The 19,917-nt window shown below is 51.8% G+C and overlaps 7 protein-coding genes across 7 annotated transcripts; 3 read left to right on the top strand and 4 right to left on the bottom strand.

Moving 5' to 3' along the window:
• Positions 1-532: 532 nt before the first annotated feature.
• On the bottom strand, positions 533-5,108 carry AKAW2_51593S (ankyrin repeat domain-containing protein; the record flags this gene model as incomplete). The annotated part of the gene is made up of 5 exons (XM_041691540.1): positions 533-3,050; positions 3,120-3,738; positions 3,801-4,416; positions 4,467-4,880; positions 4,971-5,108. 5 exons carry the CDS (start codon positions 5,106-5,108, stop codon positions 533-535), a joined length of 4,305 nt encoding a protein of 1,434 aa, XP_041545015.1.
• On the top strand, positions 5,109-5,591 carry AKAW2_51594A (uncharacterized protein; the record flags this gene model as incomplete). The annotated part of the gene is made up of 1 exon (XM_041691539.1): positions 5,109-5,591. The coding sequence occupies one exon, from the start codon at positions 5,109-5,111 to the stop codon at positions 5,589-5,591; it is 483 nt and encodes a 160-aa protein (XP_041545014.1).
• A 406-nt stretch (positions 5,592-5,997) lies between these two features.
• On the top strand, positions 5,998-7,288 carry AKAW2_51592A (uncharacterized protein; the record flags this gene model as incomplete). Its single annotated transcript, XM_041691538.1, has 3 exons — positions 5,998-6,161; positions 6,236-6,671; positions 6,722-7,288. The coding sequence occupies 3 exons, from the start codon at positions 5,998-6,000 to the stop codon at positions 7,286-7,288; spliced, it is 1,167 nt and encodes a 388-aa protein (XP_041545013.1).
• Positions 7,289-7,446: 158 nt separating this feature from the next.
• Positions 7,447-8,073, bottom strand: AKAW2_51591S (uncharacterized protein; the record flags this gene model as incomplete). Its single annotated transcript, XM_041691537.1, has 1 exon — positions 7,447-8,073. The coding sequence occupies one exon, from the start codon at positions 8,071-8,073 to the stop codon at positions 7,447-7,449; it is 627 nt and encodes a 208-aa protein (XP_041545012.1).
• Positions 8,074-8,698: 625 nt separating this feature from the next.
• Positions 8,699-9,770, top strand: AKAW2_51590A (uncharacterized protein; the record flags this gene model as incomplete). Its single annotated transcript, XM_041691536.1, has 4 exons — positions 8,699-8,874; positions 8,937-9,190; positions 9,278-9,425; positions 9,518-9,770. 4 exons carry the CDS (start codon positions 8,699-8,701, stop codon positions 9,768-9,770), a joined length of 831 nt encoding a protein of 276 aa, XP_041545011.1.
• Positions 9,771-10,401: 631 nt separating this feature from the next.
• nrps7 (putative nonribosomal peptide synthase) lies at positions 10,402-17,481 on the bottom strand (the record flags this gene model as incomplete). Its single annotated transcript, XM_041691535.1, has 1 exon — positions 10,402-17,481. The coding sequence occupies one exon, from the start codon at positions 17,479-17,481 to the stop codon at positions 10,402-10,404; it is 7,080 nt and encodes a 2,359-aa protein (XP_041545010.1).
• Positions 17,482-18,209: 728 nt separating this feature from the next.
• On the bottom strand, positions 18,210-19,889 carry AKAW2_51588S (putative MFS drug efflux transporter; the record flags this gene model as incomplete). The annotated part of the gene is made up of 1 exon (XM_041691533.1): positions 18,210-19,889. One exon carries the CDS (start codon positions 19,887-19,889, stop codon positions 18,210-18,212), a length of 1,680 nt encoding a protein of 559 aa, XP_041545009.1.
• Between the last annotated feature and the right edge of the window lie 28 nt (positions 19,890-19,917).

Here is a 19,917-nt window from a genome sequence, read left to right as displayed (position 1 = left end):
GGTTGTAGTATATTTTTGGGAGGACTGAGAATTAAGTAATTTATGAACTCAATGTTCGAGACAACAATGTTCGAGACAACAGTGACAGTTGATCGTAGATAAAAGAGTGTAGTGAATTGATCTAGACACAGTTTGAGTGCGACCTTACCTTCGAGTCCGTGCATAGTGCAGTGCTTATCTCTTGCCTGTGGCAGGCAGGTACTTTCTAAGCTCTCGCTCGGAGAATAACTGCGACATAGCAGCACTACGGAACAAGATTCCTTTGGGATGTTCCGAGATCACTTCAGGACCAAAACCAAGCATTAGCTGGAATAACTTATAAGGGTTAGGTCTGATTTGCTACTTAATTTACCGATTACTGAGTGCTACGTGGGCAGCTACATTCTCAATATAGCTCCGAATGCACCATGTCAAAAACAAAGAAAAAAAAAAAAAAAAAAAAAAAAAAAAACAACTGTACACTAATACAACTTGGTTGTAGACAGGACTCAGACGCCACAATCGATACATCCATCAAATCACACGTGTTTCGCTAACAATGTGTCTTGGCGTGGTTCTCCAGGATCCTCAATACCTCCTGCTTATCAGCCGCCATTTGAGGTTCGTTTCTTTTCCCCCACGGAAATGAACACAATACATCCTCAAATTCCTCCACACTAAATAAATTAACCTTATACCGAGGTGTCTCGACGGGGTTCTCGGGCCTGAAATCAACTAAAGCAAGGTCCACAATGGCTCCAGCCTCAAGTAGAGCCTTGACACACTCAACCTGCCCCCAATACGAAGCTGCACTCAATGCGGTTTTATGCTTCCCTGTTATCAAGGTCTGGTTGACGTCAGCCCCCTTTTCGATGAGAAGCATAACAATCTCAAGTCTTCCAGCTGCGGCTGCTGCCGCAAGCGCACTTCCCACCGATCCAGTCTCGAGTTGAAGATGGACACTTGCTCCATTGTCGATCAGAAGTCGGACGCTGTCAGTTCTCACTCCATATGCTGCTGCAGCCAAGGCACTTCCGAAAAACCCCGAAAGAGCCCTATCAACTGCTGCTCCTTTGCTGATAAGGTACTCCACAATTTTGACATTTCCTGCCCAGGCAGCACCAGCGAGTTCACTTCCCACAAGCCCATTATCGAGAGGCAGATTCATCATCGCGCCTTTATCTACTAGAAGCCGGATAACATCGGAAAGACCACGAAATGCGGCCATAGCAAAGACTCTTCCGTACTGGCCCGCGGGCGGCATATTGATATCCGCTCCATTTTCGATTAGAAACTCAGAAATCTCAAGCTCTCCATAACATACAGCAACTGCAAGGGCGCTTCCATAAATTCCTGGAAGCACCAGATTGACGTTTGCACCCTTGGAGACAAGGAATCGGGCAACTTCAAAGTTACCACCAGCTGCTGCAGCGGCAAGAGGGGATCCATAGCGCCCTCCAAGTTGATTTATAACCGCTCCGTACTCAAGTAGGAGCTGAACCATTTTAAGCCCACCTAAGTGGGCTGCAGCTCCTAGAGGGCTCTTATTCATGTCGTCGAATTTATTGACATCCGCCCCTTTGTTCAGTAGCAGCTGGACCACTTCAAGCCTACCTGAGTCGGCTGCAACTTCTAGAGGACTCTCATACATGTCGTCGAATTTATTGACATCCGCCCCTTTGTTCAATAGCAGCTGTACCACTTCATAAGAGCTACATCTGACAGCAGCAGCAAGAGGGCTTCCAAAGCCACTTCCAGGCTGGTTGATATCAGCTCCTTCGTCAAGCAGAAACTGAATGGCTTCAAGCCTATCTTGTACAACTGCAGTCCCCAGCGGGGTATAACCGGTTTCTCCAAAGAAATTGATCCCCATCCCTGCCCCTTTCTCTATCAATAGCCGTGCTATATCAAGGTTGCCAAAAGACACGGCAGCTGTCAGAGCAGTTCCGTGGTAGCGATTAACGTGATTAACAGAGGCTTTGTTCTGAACCAGAAATTCTACAATATCCCTGTGGCCTCCTTGGGCCGCCATGTATAGAGCATTGCCATTGTCACACTCATAGTCAAGAGGAGCACCATTTCTCACAAGCCTCCGACAAATAGGAAGATTATTAGTCTTCACGGCTAAGATCAGAAGACTTTCATCTCTCGAATTCTTTAGAGTGTTAAGCATTGCCCCAGCGCTTTCCCACCAATCGAGAAGTATTGCATTGAGCCCAAATAAGCACATAGCAAGTATGGGAAGAGTCGGTAGAGAAAGGTCGTTTGACATCACCATGTACGTCCACCGGAACATGTCCTCATACTTCAATTTAGGGTCTCTTGAAGCAGGTTCGGATAGACCGTCCGTTAGAACGTCATGGTACCACTTTCGATAGAAAGGTCCGCTTTGTGTTGGTGAATTCAGAAATCTTTTGAGCAGTGAGACAAGCCCATTATCAAAGTTTTCCGGATTTGACACCATGGTCTCATAGCGTTGAACATGACCCATCCAATGATGCCGACAATATATATGGAAATGGTTCGTGAGGTGTGTACTAGAACCATCAATTGACACCTGATAATTAGTGGCTACAGGTGCTCTGGCTGTTCTTTGGATGTTGTAGGTTGTTTCATCTTTCGCTTCACCATGCGTGACCATAAGAGACTTCAGGCAAGCCTTGGCAGCATAACAGTCCGCCGCTGGCGTGTCCCACAGTTCTTTCTCGATGTATTCCACTACAGAAGCATGTGGAAACCTCAGATAGCCTGTGGACTCGTCGATCACAAGCAAATTTTGGCAAAGACCTAGTAGCGTATCGATGCCAATCTCTTCTTCTGGCGCATTGCAATCTTCGAGATATCGAACAGCTGTCACAATATACTCTGGGGTCACAGGCGAGTATGAACACATCACCCACTTGAAAGCACAGTCCACGCGCTGTTTTTGAGAATGCACTCTGGATATCCGGGCATAAATTTCGTTATAGGCATCTGATAGCTTCTTTGGCATTATTGAAAGGCGTTCGCGGACAGCACTGTCAATATCACATTCCTTAAGTTGTTCAATTTGCAAATTCACCCACTGGAACCTGTTTCGTGGATCAGTATTTGCGCATCCGAGGAGGCATGGCTAGCTTGGATACAACAGCGAAGCTTACATTCCGTTGCTCTTTTCTGTGAGTGTATCGATCGTCTCTGTTTTAACTTCCTTTGAGATACTCGTCCACTTATTGTCCCAAAGGTAGGTGATCCTGTTCCTTACGAAGCTTTTGATATCCTTTTGGACGCCCGGATTTTCTGTAGCAATAACGGGAAATTTTTCAAAGTAGGCCATAATATCAGGCTCCGGACGAGCAGAAACAAATACCCTAATTGAATGCCCCGATTGAGTCGAAAAGAAATTGATGATCTCCTTGAAAAGCTCATGTCTTGACCCCTTGTCACATTCATCAAGAGCATCAAGAACAACCGTGATTCGGCTATACCAATTCACTGACTGATGCAGGTACTGTTTGCAGGTTTTGATATCTAGTTCGCTCATCTGATTTCCCATCTTGGCAAAGAGACTCTGAAAATCTTTGCGAATCTTGTTATTAGGGAACTCTTTTTCGGGTGGGCATGCCAATTGGCGCAAAAGGCTCCTGATCACATCATCTGATATCTGAAAGCTCTGTCCTCTACGTTCACAGTAGTAGAAAGCCAGTCCCTCAGTAGGCTCTTGGGTTTCCAAAAGATGATCAATGACCATAGACGTCAAGAAGCTTTTCCCAGTGCCAACTGTGGTTATAGTCAATTCAATCGATTCCCTTCTCATTTTCCCTTCGAAATGAAAGACTTACTGGACCCTTGCAACCAGATAACCTCTGGTGAAATGCTCCGCTCCCAATCGTCGAAGATTGGATTATGAAGAATCCACTGGCATGTATCAGCCGCTCGATCTTTCTTCTTGGGACTATGGCGGTCGAATGGCTTGTGTGGTGAAACCCAGTCGAGAATTTTTGACACTCGTTGTTCATCCATTCGCTCAAAGATGGCATCGAAGCTTTTCGCGACGAATGAATCAAGGCCACGGAACTTCTCCAATGCTTTGATGATATCATTAACATTCTCACTCATTTGGCCAGTTATCTCATTCTGAAAATATTGGACAATTTCAAGCAGCTCGGAATAACGCGACTTCAAATCTGTAACTTGGTTCTGCCCTTTCTTGGGGCTCAAAAAGGCTCCAATCAGGTGAGAGACGGTATGCTCTTTGAATCGCTTGGAAGCGAAGATAAGAAGCTTCAATGCTGCGACATAGAGATTGACGAGAGCGGACTGAAGCATTTCCCATAGCTTAAGGTCCACCTTTCCTTGATAGATCTCCTCGTATGCACTTCCGCAGCTGATGGTCCGGATGAGGATATCTGCTGTCATGGCTGCAGCTGCGGTTTCCGCGTCTGCGTTAGTCGGCACCTAAACTCATCAGCCAAGAATTATCGCAAGAAAGATTGTGTTTAAAATACCTGCAGAATACCTTTAACCAAGGGCCAAACTACGCTCGCGGGCTGGGGCAGAAATTGAACCCCAATGTCCCCGATTGTGGTAAGACAATCAATGATCCGCTCCGTGTACTCCCGAGGGACGATCGTGTGGCCACGGATCTTGATTTCGTAGGTTCGATCATTCCATTGCTTCTGCCTTTCCCGCATCATCTCGATTATTGTCCGCACATCTGTACCAGTAAAGGTAGATGATGTTGGCTCCCCATTTGGCCAGAATTCGGCCGGTGTCACCATGAGCTCTTTGAGTTGTTCTTGCTCCTCTGGTAGCAGGGCTTCAAAGCCCTTTTGCCACAAGTCTTCAGGGAATTTATCGGCAGGGGCTGTGGGCGGAAGCGATCCCTCTTTCTCGTAAGATGTGTCGTTTGTCCCCGTGTCCTTCTTCGCCGTCAGTGGAAGGCTCATGGCGCTGCCCGACCATTCTGTCTCCCAGAGAATGGTGCAAATGTGACTGTTGGTGGGACTTACTACATCACCTGGGACGCGGACTTTTATCCTCTGAATGCCACAATCACCATCGAACTGAGATATACGGACTCTATAGAAGGGGATTCGACATTTACCTCGGACAAGACGGACAACAGCTACGGATATACTCACATCCATATGCAGCAAGAATGGCTTCAAGGAAAGCAGCAGAACCCTCTGACGCTTTACATCATCGAGCTGGACTCGGTATCAGATAAGCGAGCAAGTGCCCGACAGGGTCCAACCGTTGTTCTTCACCCCAAGCCAGTGCAGCATCGCTTGTTTCCTCGACCGACTTCCTTCAACAAGTTGGGCCTTTATATTGGCCTCCCAGTGAGTCTCAGCGTGGTCATACTCGTTGTTGCTGGTCTCTACTTTGGCATGCGAGACAGCAGGCGAATTGATCTGGGGAACATTGGGGGCCCGGGGTACGGCATTAGAAAGTCCAAGGGTCAGCGTCTAGGTCGTAACTGGTGCGAGTCAACGTCGGAGAGAACTGTGGAGGAGACGAGCTCGGACATCACCGAAGTCGCCCAGCCCGGTCGAAAGGGAGCTTTAGAGGGAAGTCTCAGCTTTGGGTTCAAGCGTGATTCGTCGAAAACAAAGGGCTGGCAGGTGTAATTCAAGAGCATAAGAGCAGTGCGGCAAGACTAAGGCATGCAGGATTTGGTGCGCGCTTGGCCCAGTTGGTGGCAGGCTTTTAAGTATTGTATAAACGAGCTCGTTCAGTGGTATGACTGTTATTGGACTAGTGTCTGCAAGAAAGACTAAAATCTCACGCTATCCTTCAACCAGAATAGGAAAGAGAACGAATGCAGTAGCCTAAGAGATAAAGACTTAAAATGATACTTTTAGAGGGTTTAGTGCCGGAGCATCCCACCCGCCATTACATAACCCACGGCTTCTCTACAGCAGCCACAGTCTATACTAACTATTCTCCCACTCACCATGTCCGGGGCATCCCCCCGTCGCAACGCCTCCCACCTTGATATAGTTGGTTTGTGGAGTGAGCGATCCCTCAGCCGCCATGGATAAATTAACCAGGAATGACTCGCTGGGCGAGTTCATCTGTCGCTTCCCCAACTGTGATGCCCGATACCGGCGCAAAGAGCACCTCCGTCGCCATGAGGCCAAACATATCCAAGATCGGACATATCCCTGTTCCATCTGTGGTCAGGAATTCGGACGAAAGTATACACAAAGTTAGCTTGCAGCGCGCAAGGCTCCTGCGTGCTTGTTGTTCTGTCATTAGTAACGTGCGTTAGTGACACACTGCGGCGACATCTACGAGTGAAGCATCAGTTGAATGAACCCGTCCACCGAGCTCGACGCGCCTGCTCCAACTGTCGAGCCATCAAGGCTCGATGTGAAGGGAAGCCTGTTTGCACGGAATGTCAGCATCGGGGCATTCGCTGCTCTCTCCGCGAGGCGGAGGACTCCCCGGCGCCCGAAACCCGACCAGCGTCCGTGAGCCCGCGGCCAGCGGTGTCCAGAGAAGAACAGTTTGTTAAAATGTTCTTTGAGTTGTTTCATCCGCATTGGCCATTTGTGCATCGGGGGACGTTTCGCATCCGCCATGAAATTCCCATGTTGGTCCAGTCCATGGTGGTGCTGGGCTTGTGGGCGAGTGGGGAGAGGAGCGCACGGTGTGCGGCTGTCGAGTTGCATGAGCAGCTGAATTCGGCGATTTTGCAGCAGAAGGTTCAGTGCAAATATTTGTAAATTTGTCATAAATGCTAATGCAGTTGCAGGAGAGATGGGATGTTCCCGATGAAGTACATATACCCCATTCGGGGTCGTGGCCGCTGCCGATTTACCAGGCGATCTTATTACATGTCATCTTCTCTCTGATATACAAAACGCACGGCTCTCTCGGGATAGATTTGAAGCCGTCTGGATTAAGGACTGATACTGAGCTGCTGCTCAAGTGCCTGATTCGGAGCTGCCGTCTCCGGGGCATGTTTTATTATCCGCGCATCCTACAGCAATATCAGGAACCTGCGATTGCTCAATACATGCTGGTCAGTATTGAGGAAGTAAAGCGATTCAACATTGCACTGTATAAGGTGTGCACAACGATCTATGGCTCGACGGCGCTGAGCCAGATGGTGGATGGGGCATCGATGGGCAACATCCTTCTAACGGCGGATGAATTGCAGTTCCCGCTGCCGGAGAACCACGAGTTATGGGATGCAGGGACACAAGCGGAGTGGGATCGAGCCCTGGAGGGGATGAGCGTGGATGGGTTAGGGGAGTTTAGGGAGGATGAGTGGATATCGAAGCAGGCTCGGATGATGCATGTATTGGGGAATATTTAGTCTCACTACATACCATCTATAATTGCAGTGGTTGAAGCATATCAAATACGATCGATCAAGACTGTAATTGTAAACACAATCAACTCCATTATCACTACATAAAGAACAAACACCCTCCATCTCTACCCCAGCAACCAACTACAAACAGAACATAACATCTACGCCTCCACTCCATCCTTCTCATTCTTCGTAATCGTATCCACGATCGCAGTCTCCAAATGCGGAATAACCGGATCCTTCTGTACCCTCAACCCCTTCGTCATCCTCGCAATAGTGGTATAGAACCCTAGTACAACAAAGCACTCCACGACCTCATCATCCGTCATAACCCTCTTAGCCCACAGAATCGTCTCCTCGTTATTATCATACGTGCGGATCGACTCCTCCACCAGCGTCAGAATACACTGTTGGCGCTCCGTCCACGTGCCCATAGCAATTAGCTCCTTCGAGGACAGACCCTTGCGCAGAGCCTCGATCTTATCGTCGCCAAGCCCGTTAAGACGCGAGATGGGCTCGTTGATGCCGAAGAGGTACTCGGCGTTGATGAGGCCCGTCATGCGGAGGACAATGAGCTGGTAGTCGAGGAGTTGAATGGTGCGCTTTTCGCCAGAGAGAATGCTGTCCAGGACGGACATGATGGGGAGGAAGGTTCCTGGGGAGCGGGCATAGAGGCGGAAGACGGCGCGGTCGATGGGGAAGGATCGTAGGAAGGCGGCGTTGGCTTCGTGGATTGGGGAGGGGTTGTGGATGTCGATGCCTTCGATTAGGGGGTATTTTGCTGCCATGGTGAGGGTTCGTTGATTGGTTGATTAGGTATGAGTATGTGTGGTTGGTTTGGAATGTTTTGAGTAGATTGTATAGGGTTATGGGAGATGTCTGTGGTAGGATAGTAGACGGGTGTTTTTCTTGGACTACTTCTAACTTTTAAATACAGTGATTGAGGTACTGCTGATCAGTCCATCAGTGATTATCAAGTCATGCCATATCGGTATATCAGCCTTTGACTATTACTGTCCCTCGTATTGTCTTGCAGGATGCTGAAGGAGTATCAGGATGCCGAAGTACTTGTTTCAGACTCGCGCGGATGTCAGCATCACCAGCGGCAACGCTAACTGCCATGTGCGCCCTGGTTAGTATCTTACTCTCCCTCCACGGCGGGAGAGCTAATTAAGGCCCGCATGCGGTATGCCTTCTGATTGGATTAGAGACTGTATACACGAACTATACTATACGAATTGAATTTGAATGGAGTCAATATGTATGAATGCCAGTGATTTAAGATCATTCCACCGCTGCCACATATCCGGCCATCTCATCATCAGCCCATACACATAAAACACACACTATCACTTCTCATCAACCCTACTATCTTTCTATCCACCCACCAAACTCACATACTACAAAGTAAAAATGGGCTCAACAGACCCCTACCGTCTCGGCCGCGACGTCATCGCCTCCACACGTCTCAATCTCCAACACTACATCTGGAAAGAGAGCATCGGATATCTCCTTCACCCATCCATCCGATTCCCCGACGCCAGCAGCAACAGCGACATTTCCATAGCCGATGTAGGGACCGGCACTGGGTTAGTAACTCCCCCTTACACACCCTTTTACATCTATCAGCGAAGCTAACAACAATATAAAGAATCTGGCTCCTCGACCTCCACCGCCAATACCCCAACGCCACGCTCCACGGCTTCGACATCTCCTCAGAGCAATACCCTGCCCCGGGATTCCTCCCATCTAACATCTCCCTCCGGCATCTCAACATTCTGGAGGAGATCCCAGAGGAGTACGTGGAGAAATATGATGTCGTGCATGCCAGACTTCTTGTGCAGGTTGTCTTGCAAGCGGGTGGGGATCCGAGACCTGTGATTAAGAATTTGATGAGACTTGTTAGTACGTATACTCCCATTCCCTTTTTTTGACCTATTACATTTATTTTCCGATGAGTGGTATGGTATGATATTAATAATGTTGGAATAGAGCCCGGCGGCTACATCCAATGGGAAGAACCCAACGACGACGCAGGCAACCGGCCCCTCGTGAAGAGTGATCCGGAGACTACGGTCTCGGAGAACTCGGAGGAACTTATGAAGAGGATTGATGGGAAGTTTAGGTCGAAGATGCCTTCGTATGAGACCCCCTTCCTTTCCCCTTCCATACAATTAGCGCCTTTCCTTCAGGAACATAATATAGATGCTAATGATTGATGGATGGTAACAGATGGTCCATCCACCTCGCATCAACCCTAGCGGAGCAAGGACTGCGCGATGTTCTCCGCGATGAATGCCATCCGGGCACGTACACGCTTATTTTGGACCAGATGAATTATCTGGGCCTCTTTGGGGAGTTGATCAGTAAGGTGCCTGGGGAGGAGAAGGGAGAGCTGAATGAGTTGTTGGAGAAGGCGGCGGTGGAGGCGAGGGGGGGTGTCGCGTGGAAGGTGAGGCGGTTTGTGTTTTTGGCGAGGAAGTAGTTCATCCTTCCCTCTTTGCTTGGGGGTTTTAGTTTACTTTTAGATTAAATGAGATATATGTTTATACTTTTAGGTTTTTTTTTTTTTTTTTTTTTTTTTTTTTTTTTTTCGGGAGTCATCAGGTGCGACTAGATGAGTAGGTGGTATGTTGTAGGGTTGGTATGGAGGGTGGGAAGGTTGTTGTATGTTGGGGGTTAAGTTGAGTATATTATGTAGGGTTGAGTGTTATGGATTTGTGAGAAATGATCGAGTATGATAAATTTTCTTCAATATTTACGAGTAGAATAGGTGATAGTTGACTCAATATAAGGACATCATAGTCATACGCAGCATAGTTTCGTTGTATGTGCCTTTATCTAAGTATGAACTCTCTATAGAACTGACGTGTGTTTCTATAACTTTGAGACTGATATATATGACTCTAGTACTAGAACTGAGTAAAGTGGAATGGTACATCAAAGTATAGATTTTGACCAAATTCATCTATCTCAATAATTTAACAAACTCCCTAAAGACTATATAACAACAATATCCAATCTGAGATCTAAATCTAACCGACCCCCCAAAGACAACCCTATAAACGCCCAATCCAAAATCAATGACAAAATAACATCATTATATCCCCTCTAATCTATTCGAATTCCACATCCAAATCCCCAATATTCTCCCTCCCCAAACCCCCTAAAACCCTCCCATACAACTCCACCGCCCTCCTCGCCCCCTGCTGATCAAACACCCTCCCATCCCAATAAAATCTCACGACATAACTTCCCCTCTCAGCCCCCTTCCCCACCTCCAGCTGCACCCCGTAATTGAACTTCATCGTATTCTTACTCATCTTCATCACGATCCACCTCATCGCATCCTCTTCCTTCCCGTCAAATTTCTTCTCAAACGGCTGGAAACAGAACAGCGCTTTCGCGCCCTCCACATTCCTATCCACTTCCAATGCCTCGTATATCTCCGACAGTGAAACGGCAGCGTGGTCTGCGGAAGTCCAGAAATCTCGCTGGGTATCCTGCAGCAGGGACTTAATGGACTGAGATTTGTCGATAGTGGAGAGGAAGGGTAGGAAGTTTGCGCATGTGCCGGTTATGCTCTGGGGATTTGGAATGGGGACGTTGCGGGCGGTTATTAGGGTGTCGTAGACTATACTTTGTTTTTGCCCGTGGGACGAGGTGTTGAGGTGAGAGAGGAGGAGGGAAAACGCCGTTTGGAAAATAACTGACGGAGTCACGTTGTGGGTTGTAGCGAGGGCGTCGATGCCCATGTCTGCTGGAATGGGGTAGGTTGTTATATTGTTCAATGATGGGTTTTGGAGAGTGGAGAGGTAGGGTGTCGTTGTGGTATCATTGTGGTAGGGTTTAAGGAGATTCGTCCAGTAATCTAGCTGGGGTTGTTTCGGGAGCGATGTGATGTAGTTGATGTATTCCTTGAAAGGGGTGCATTCTGGGATAGGCTCATTGCGCGCGAGGGCTAGGAACTGGTCGTCGAAGATGTGTAGTAAGGTGCCATCGTAGGAGGCGTGGTCGAGTTTGATGACGAGGTCTTTGGCCCCTGTGATGGCGTCTGTGAGGAGGGCGTAGCGCACGAATGGTCGTGCGGGATCGAAGCGTTTCTCCCAGTTGCTGTCAATGAGGGATTGCTTCTCTTCTTCGGTGGTGTAGGTGTGGTAGGTGAGGTTGAGGGTCGCATCGCGCAGAATAACCTGCACAGCTGTGCGGGGATCACGGCTCTCGTCGGCGTACAGGTACAGCGCGCGCAGGATCTGGTTGTGCTGCGTGAGCTGCGTGGTCAGGCTGATCCAGCGAGAGAAGTCAAAGTCCAGTGGCAGTCGACGGACGGTCATGAGCTGCCAGAATTGCTCGGGCTTGTTGCCCTGTGTGAGGAACTCGATCTGTCCGGGGCTTAGGGGGTAGATGTCTTCCACTTCCGGGCGGGAGATGCCCAGCTCCGCGAGCTGGTTGTACATGATCTCGGTGGGCTGGAAGGTTGGTGTGGCCAGAGCTGTGGATGGAGCTGCAGCAGCAGGCTCCTCAGCCAGCAGCGCGGCCTGGTCGCGCAGTGTCCGGGATGAGAGAATGTCGTTCACCCGCACCTGGAAGCCGTCCTGTCGGAGGAGACTGACGAGGTTCAAGGCCGAGATGGAGTCGCCGCCAAGGGCGTGGAAGGTTGAGTTGGCGTGGATGTCATCGGCCGGTGTGTCGAAGAGCTTGGCCCAGAGATGTTGCAGTTTGCGTTCTGCTGGGGATGTGATGGCTGAGATCTCCTCGGCAGGTAGATAGGCCTTGAGTTCGTCGTCGGCTAGGTCCTGAGCGAGAGCCAGCAACCGCTTGCGGTCGATCTTGCCAGAGCCCATGAGCGGGAAGTCTGATAGTGGAAGCCAGATTGAGGGGACCATGTACTTGGGCAGGGTGGTGAGATGGTCCTTGATTTCATCCAGAATGGGCGCCTGCTCTGGGGCTAGCAGCACAACCTCCCTCGAGCCCGGGGCAGAAGTCGAGCAGAACGCAACGAGCTGCTTCTTCTTAAGCACCGTTGCGGCAATGACAGCACACTGACTGAATAGCCCCGTCTGCATAATAACACTCTCGATCTCTCCTAACTCGATCCGGTAGCCGTTGATCTTGACCTGGTCATCCTTGCGGCCGAAGAGCTCGATCTCCCCGCTGGGCAGCCATCTCGCTAGATCGCCAGTCTGGTAGATTATTCCGTCTGGCCGGTGCCGGAATACCTTTTCTGTGGCATCTGGACGCTTCAGATACCCCCTTGCCAGCTGCGGCCCGGCCAAACACAGCTCGCCGACTTCACCGGCAGGCACGGGCTGCAGGGTTTCTGGGTCGAGGATCTGCGCCGTTACATTGCGGTAGGGCCGGCCGATGTTACGCAGGTTCATATCTGGAGTGACAAGCGTTGTGGTGACGCAGATGGTGGCTTCGGTTGGTCCATAGGCGCTGTGAACGGTGATGCGCGGCGCCCAGACGGTCTGCATGTGTGGAGTGACGGGCTCGCCGCCGGTGGCCAGGATTTGCAGGGTGGGCACGTCGTCCGGATGGAAGAGACCGGCCATGGTGGGCGTTACGCAGACGGCGGTGACTTGCATGGCGTTGATTAGGCCGGCTAGGTTGCCGACGATGGTGCTCTGGGGTGCTACGCAGAGCGTACAGCCGGTAACTAGGGCCGAGAAAAGGGAGAAGAACGATCCGTCAAAGGTGTAGTTCAGGGCCCAGAGAATCCGATGCGAGTTGTCCATCTCTGTCGACTCGATGATGCCCTCCACTGCTGTGGCTAGGGCTCGGTGGGTGAGCAACGTGCCTTTGGGTTTACCTGTACTGCCCGAGGTGTAGATCAGATACGCCAGGTTATCCGGGGTGAGATCGGGGACGATCTCGCGCTGAATGGGCATGGCATCCCAGTCCAGATCATCGATCACGATCACATCGTACATGAGATCGTCGAAGAAGCCGGCGCTCTGGCGGTCCGTGATGACTACCTTGGCTTCACAGTCCTCCATGATACCCAGGTTGCGCTCACGAGGGTTCTCCGGGCCAAGAGGCAGAAAGGCACCTCCGGAGACCATAACTCCCAGCATGGCAATGATGGTGCTGATGGACTTCTCCAGCAGAAGAGGAACCACCTGTTCCAGGACGACGCCCTTGGCGCGCAGCAGCCCGGCCAGCTGGTTCACCTTGATAGCCATACCGGCGTAGGTGATGCTGGCACCGGTGGCATCTTCGACAGCCGTGCGAGAGGGATAGTTGCAGGCGATGCGGTGAAAGGCAGAGTGGCCGAGCTCATCATCAGCTGGGCTGGTCTTCGCAACCTTCACTGGCCCATCGACCTCCCTCTCAACACCATTCACCACACCATCTCGCACGAGTTCCAACCCCGCAACCTTGGTATCTGGTGCCTCTGCCGCAACCTTCAAGATGTCAGCGACAGACTGCACCAAAACCCTGGCATACCCATCCTCCAGCATAGATGATAGAGTCACGCGGCCTAAGTCCTCATTACTCAGCTCCAACTTGATGTAGTCGTGAGTTCCGTAGTTCTTCTCCGGTAGGATGGTTAATCCTCTAGCCGTAGTAGGCATATTATCCACCTTGATGAGGAAGTTGACCGTTGTGTCAAAAAGATCCTTTGGCTGCCGACTCACTTTCAGTATCTTGCGCAGGCCGTACTGCGCATGTCGCGCCACGTCCCACAGGCTAGCCTGCACGGAGGCCAAATGCTCCTCGAAGGAGCTGTTCTGATTAACTTTCACCCGCAGCGGAGCAATCATCAGCGTAGGCCCGCTCATCTGCAGGATACCTGGTATGGGGGCTTCTCTTCCAGAGAGAGTAACCCCTACCACAACGTCCGGGGAGGAGGTGGCGCGAGCAAGAACGAGAGACCAGGCGGCGTAGAGGAGCATGCTGGGGGTGACTTTTAGTGCGGAGGCTGTGGATTTCATGTCAACGGTTAGGGAAGCAGAGACGAGAGTCTGCTGCTCGGTTTGTGCGCCTAGACGGGTAGGAACTGCGCCGTCGAGGTACTTCTTCCAGAAGGTCTGCATGGTGGGTTCGTCGTGCTGCTGAAGATGTTTCACATATTGACTGAAGAGAGGGCGCTGGACAGGTGCCGACCCCGTAAGGAGGGAGGACAGATCCTGAGGGAGAAACTCGCTGGACCAGTAGTCGAACAGCGCATGGTGGATGGTGATTACCAAGATGTTGTTTGGTAAGGCAGCTGCGCGCCACCATAGACTGCCAGCGTGCATAGGCTTCTGGATCTGCTCCTGCATGTAGGATTTCACATCCATGGAGGACGTCTCCCAGGGTACAGGGGCAGCTTTGCGTACGACTTGCATGAAGGATACCCCGTCTGGGATGAAAGTCGAGCGCAGGAAGATCTCCCTGTCCATGAGGGATGTCAGTGCACGCTTGACTGCCCCATCACTATGTCCGGTGAAGCTGTATGACCGGCTGTAGATGTACTTGGTACCACCCAGCATAGTGTTGGCGATAATGGCTTCCTGGAACGGCGTCACTGGGAAGGCATCCTCGACGTCGACGGTGTTGATACCGAAACGCTCGAAGGAAGGAGTCTCGCGCAGTAGCGTAAACGGCGCATGACCATTCACTGCAGTACCTCCGGACTGAATGAGACCAGCGACCTGAGCCAGCGACTGACCGAGAATAATATCCTCCACGCGCAGAATCAACCCATGCTCAGTCTGCAGCTGAGACACAACCTGGATAGCTTCCAGTGATGTACCACCTAGCGCCACGAACGAGTCCTCCACTGAGATATTCTCCTCAGCGAAGGATAAAAATTTCGCCCAGAGAGCGCGCACAATCATCTCCTTCTCCGTCCAGACCACCCCGTTAGTGCCATTCTTAGGTCTATCCGGCAGCAGCTGCCCCGACTTCGCGAAATCCTCGACGATCGCACGAATAGCAGCCATATCGACTTTCCCATTCGCATTTGTTGGCAACGCAGCCAGAGGCACCCAGAATGCAGGGACCATATACCGCGGCACTCTGGACGCCAGGTACGTGCGCAGGCTCGCCACGAGTGAGTCCCAGTCGCCGTCGGCGCGACTCACAACCACTCCCACAAGAGCTGTCTTCCCGCCCACAGCAGCGGGAACCACAGCCGACTGCTTGACTTCTTCATAGGACTGAATGACGGCGTTCGGCTCGGCCGGGTCCACGCGCTGACCGTTGATCTTGACCTGGAAATCGATCCGGCCGATCATCTCGATTGACCCGTCGGCGTGGCGCACGGCGAGGTCTCCTGTGCGGTAGAGCTTGCCCTGACCGAAGGGGTTGGGAATAAAGCGACGGGCTGTTTCTTCGGGGTTGTTCAGGTAGCCACGGGCGAGCTGGGCGCCACCAAGACAGAGTTCACCTGGGATGAGCAGCGGAGAGAGGGAGGTGGTTCCGGGAACGAGGATGTAGGAGGTTGTGGTGTCGAAGGGCTGACCAATGATGCGGGATGAGCTCTGGGTATCTTGGAGTCTGTAGCGCCAGTTGAGCTGTGTACATTCGCTGAGGCCGTATGAAGACAGTAGCTCGACGCTATGCGACCAGATTTGTACCACTGCTGGATTTACCAGCTCGCCGCCTAGGACCATTCGGCGTAGTGAGGGCACGTTGGCCGGTGAGAGGAGAGATGCTGTGGTCGAGGTCATGTCGACGGAGGTGATGTGCATGCTGTTGATGGTTCTGGCCAGGTGGACGGTCAAATTAGCCTTGCTGGCCAGGCACAGACATCCTCCGACGCTGAGCGTTGCCCACATGGAGCGCTGGGCTGCGGAGAAGACGGGGTTAAAGAAGAGTAGCTGGCGTAAGTCAAGCATCTTGGGGAAAGCCAGGAGACCGTTGTACGCGGCTTGATGCTCTAGGAGGACTGCTTTGGGCTTGCCTGTTGACCCGGAGGTGTAGATCACATATGCCAGAGAGCTGACGTCTTGATCGAGAGACAAGTCGCTGTCGTCGTTGCCCATGGACTCGCTCAGCAAGTCGCGGACCTTGTGCTCGCGAGGAAATTCACCCGCCGTGTCTGAGTCCACCAGGACGAAGTCTGCTTGGACATCCTCAACTATGAAGGACTTGCGGCTGGCCGGTGCATCGGGGTCCAGGATCACGTATGCAGCGCCAGCCTTCAGGACAGCCAGCAGGGCAACGATGAAGTCAGTCGACGTGCGCATGTGCACGGGAATGTAAGTTGCACCGTATGAGCGCAGTAACCGGGCCAACTGGTTTGCGCGTTTATTCAATGTGCCGTAGGGAAGGGGAGCATCCAGCTCGAATTGAACGGCGTGAGCGTCTGGTCTCAGCCGGGCCTGTTTCTCAACCAAGGCGTGCACCAGCCCGCGACGGGACCGGATGGCAGCCTTACCGTATTCATGGAGTAGCTGTCTCTCAGCTGGAGATGTCAAATTCACTGCTGCGATGTTTACTGACGGCTTCTCAACCACCTGCTGCAGCGTAGCAGCAAAGTGGTCAAGGAGTACTCGGACGTTGGTCCGCGGCACGGCCAGATTATGCCGCATGCTCAGCTTCAGCTCAGAGGATGCCGACAGATTCAGCACGAGAGGAAAGTCAGCATCGGTTGTCATCACCTCTTCACTGTCATCAGGTATAATAGACACTTTGACTTGCGGCGGAGCGGCGCCTGTTTGCGTGAGGATCTGCTTGTAGCCCAGGTGCGAGTGCGTGGCTGCTTCAGCACTGGCGGCACCAACGTGTCGGATCCACGATAGAGCTTCCATATCCTCTGGCACGGATAGAACCAGGGGGAAGTCTTCTTGGTCTTCTAGCCCCTGCTGGGTGCACTCTGGTCCGAAGAAGGACCGGTCTCGTCCGGCTACCGTGAAGATAGCGGTGCGGTGGCCACCCGCCGTGTGTCGAATAGATACCAGGGCCCATATCCCATAGATCAAGTCATCTAGTCGAATGCTGTATTTCTCACTAAAGTCTAATGCCGCTTCGAAAAGATGCTCAGGGGCCCGGATAGTAGTCTCAGATCGTGGCCATTGGTGATCGAGAGGGAAGGAATGGAGTTGGGGTTGCGCTCCAACATGGGAAAAGAGGTCGGTCCAGTACTCCGCGGCAAGTTCTGGGTCCTGGATAGGTTGTTGGGAGATTTGCTCATGGCCCTTGAGAGATTGGTATGTGGGAGGCGAGACGGGATGGGCATCTTGGATCTCGTAGTAGGAAATCATCTTGTCACATCAAGATGGTAATCAGAAAATAGAATATGCAGTAGGAGGTATCAATGCCTCTACTTTCTTGCTACCAATGCATGATCCTGGCTAGATAATATGCTCCCTGGTCTTGTCTGATCCCAGTCATTCTCCGGTTTCTGCTCTCGTATCTGGTGGGTCAGAGGGCTTCGAGAAACCGCGATGCGCCCATCCTGCAATCCTGCAGTCTGACACATACTCGGCAGTTTGCCACGAGGCCCCCCGCCGTGCATTAGCTTCGGCGGTTGGGCTAAACGGTTTTGTGAGGGCCAGTGATGGGCATCGGGCTGGCTGGGAGGTGGTGGACGGTAAGGCTAAGCAATCCTTCCAGAGCGCGGCAAGACATGGGTTTGGGCGGTAGAGCTAAAATGCAGGGTGGCATTTGTCAGTGGTGGCGACATGATTGGGGCGTGAATACGTCTTTATCTGACTCGTTGGGATCATGGCGTGGCTAAAACCAGAGGTGGTGTGGTGGCTCTTCTACGTGGTCATGGGTGTAGACATTTCAGAATGGAGTGGATTTGATTTCAAGAAAAGTCGTCATTAAACATGCCAGGATGTGTATGTATCCCGACTCGTATACTATCTATAACCCAGAGAGGGAGATGGTCCCCAAATCTAAGTAGAATAATGCATCTATCTGCATCCATCAGAAGTCTGCTTTAGCTATACTTCCCCATATTCCCATTTTACCTTTCCAGCTTCATCTAGACACCTCCAGCACCACCAGCAATGAACAGCTTCTCGCGCTTCATGAACACACTCAGCACCACCACCAGCGCCGCCGCCACCATTGACAGAATATACGAGTTGTTCAATGCCTTGACAATCGCTTCCAACACCTTATTCTTCGTTTCCTCAGTAAGTCCGTCAAACAACTGAGACCCAGTACCCGTAATGGCCAACTCGACCTCGGACGAGGATACATTGGGCAGAACGGCCTTGATGCCCTCCACACTCTTGTTCAGGAACAGTGCATTGGCGATGGCCAGAGCGATCGTACACCCAGAGATCTGCGCACAGGTAATAAAACCTACCGCCGACGATGCCATATGTGGCTCGGCCACAGCCTGTGCAATGGAGAACGAAGCCTGCGAGAACAAGCCCACTCCAAACCCAATCAGCACCGTGTAGCCGTAAATGTGAGCGACTGAGGTCGTGAGGCCCACAGTGTACATCAGCGCGCTACCAATCAAGCAGAGAATACCGCCAGCCAAGAACCACGGCATGTACAGTCCGTGGGTAGAGAGGATGGCGCCGTTGCCAATGACTGCCACGATCATCAGAATAATGAAGGGGAGCAGCCGGACACCCGACTCCAGGGCAGAGTCACCGCGCGTGAACTGGAAGAAGAGCGGGCACATGTAGACGGGAAGGAAGATGAGGGTACCGCCGGAAGCAGTCATGGCGAATAGGATGAGGATGGTGCGACTGCGGAGGAACTCGACAGGGAATAGACGGCGTTCCTTGGTGGTGAGGACAGGAATGCCCTGCTGGATACCGAGCAGGATGAAGAGCACACCCGAGCAGCAGAACAGACCGATGATCTTGGCTGAGTTCCAGGGATAAGTCGCACCACCAAAGGAAATGGCCATGACACCGGAGATGAAGGCGCCAATGGTCAGGATACCACCCAGATAGTCGATCTCGCGGGCACGGGCTCCCAGGCTGACACCGGGCCGGGGGTCCTTGTTGGGGAGCATGAAGAGGTAGACAGGGGCGCAAATCGCACCGATGCACAAGTTGATGTAGAAAGACCAGCGCCAGCCAGCAGAAGAGTCAGTGAAGGCACCTCCGATGATGGGACCCAGAACGGTGCCCACACCCCAGGTAAAACCGGCGCCACCGACATACGTAGGACGCTCTTGTATGGAGGTGGTCACGGCCAGCATGGTCATCAGACCGACGTACATGCCAGCACCGGAGAAGCCGCAGATGGCACGACCGACGATGAAGGCATTCATGGTGGGTGCGGAGCCACAGACGGCGGACCCGATTTCGAAGATGGCGATGCAGATTATGTAGGTCCATTTGGCGTTGAACTGGGCAAAGATCTTACCCCAGACGAGGTTGGTCGAAGCAGCGCCGATCAGGAAGGCTACACTGATCCATGACAGCTTGGAGACGGCGTTGAAGTCCTCGACGATAGTGGGTTGGACGTTGGCGACGATGGTGTTGTCCAGGGCGAAGAGGAACTGCGAACTGTAGATGGCCGCCACGACAATGGCCCATTTCCAGCCTGTAATGTCGCGCGGAGGAGCTTCATCTTCCTTAGGAGCATCGATCTGCTGGTCCTCCGAGTCCAAATTGGAAGCAGCGGATTTTTCAGAGAGTTGGCCCTCTTCCTTTTCCAAAGAAGGGTGGTTCATCGTGGCGTCGACAGCCATTGGGAGGGACAGAAGAAGGTAAAGCAAC

The sequence above is a fragment of the Aspergillus luchuensis genome, chromosome 5 (assembly GCF_016861625.1).
Source record: "Aspergillus luchuensis IFO 4308 DNA, chromosome 5, nearly complete sequence".
NCBI lineage: Eukaryota > Fungi > Ascomycota > Eurotiomycetes > Eurotiales > Aspergillaceae > Aspergillus > Aspergillus luchuensis.
This window is presented reverse-complemented; position numbering and strand designations above follow the sequence as displayed.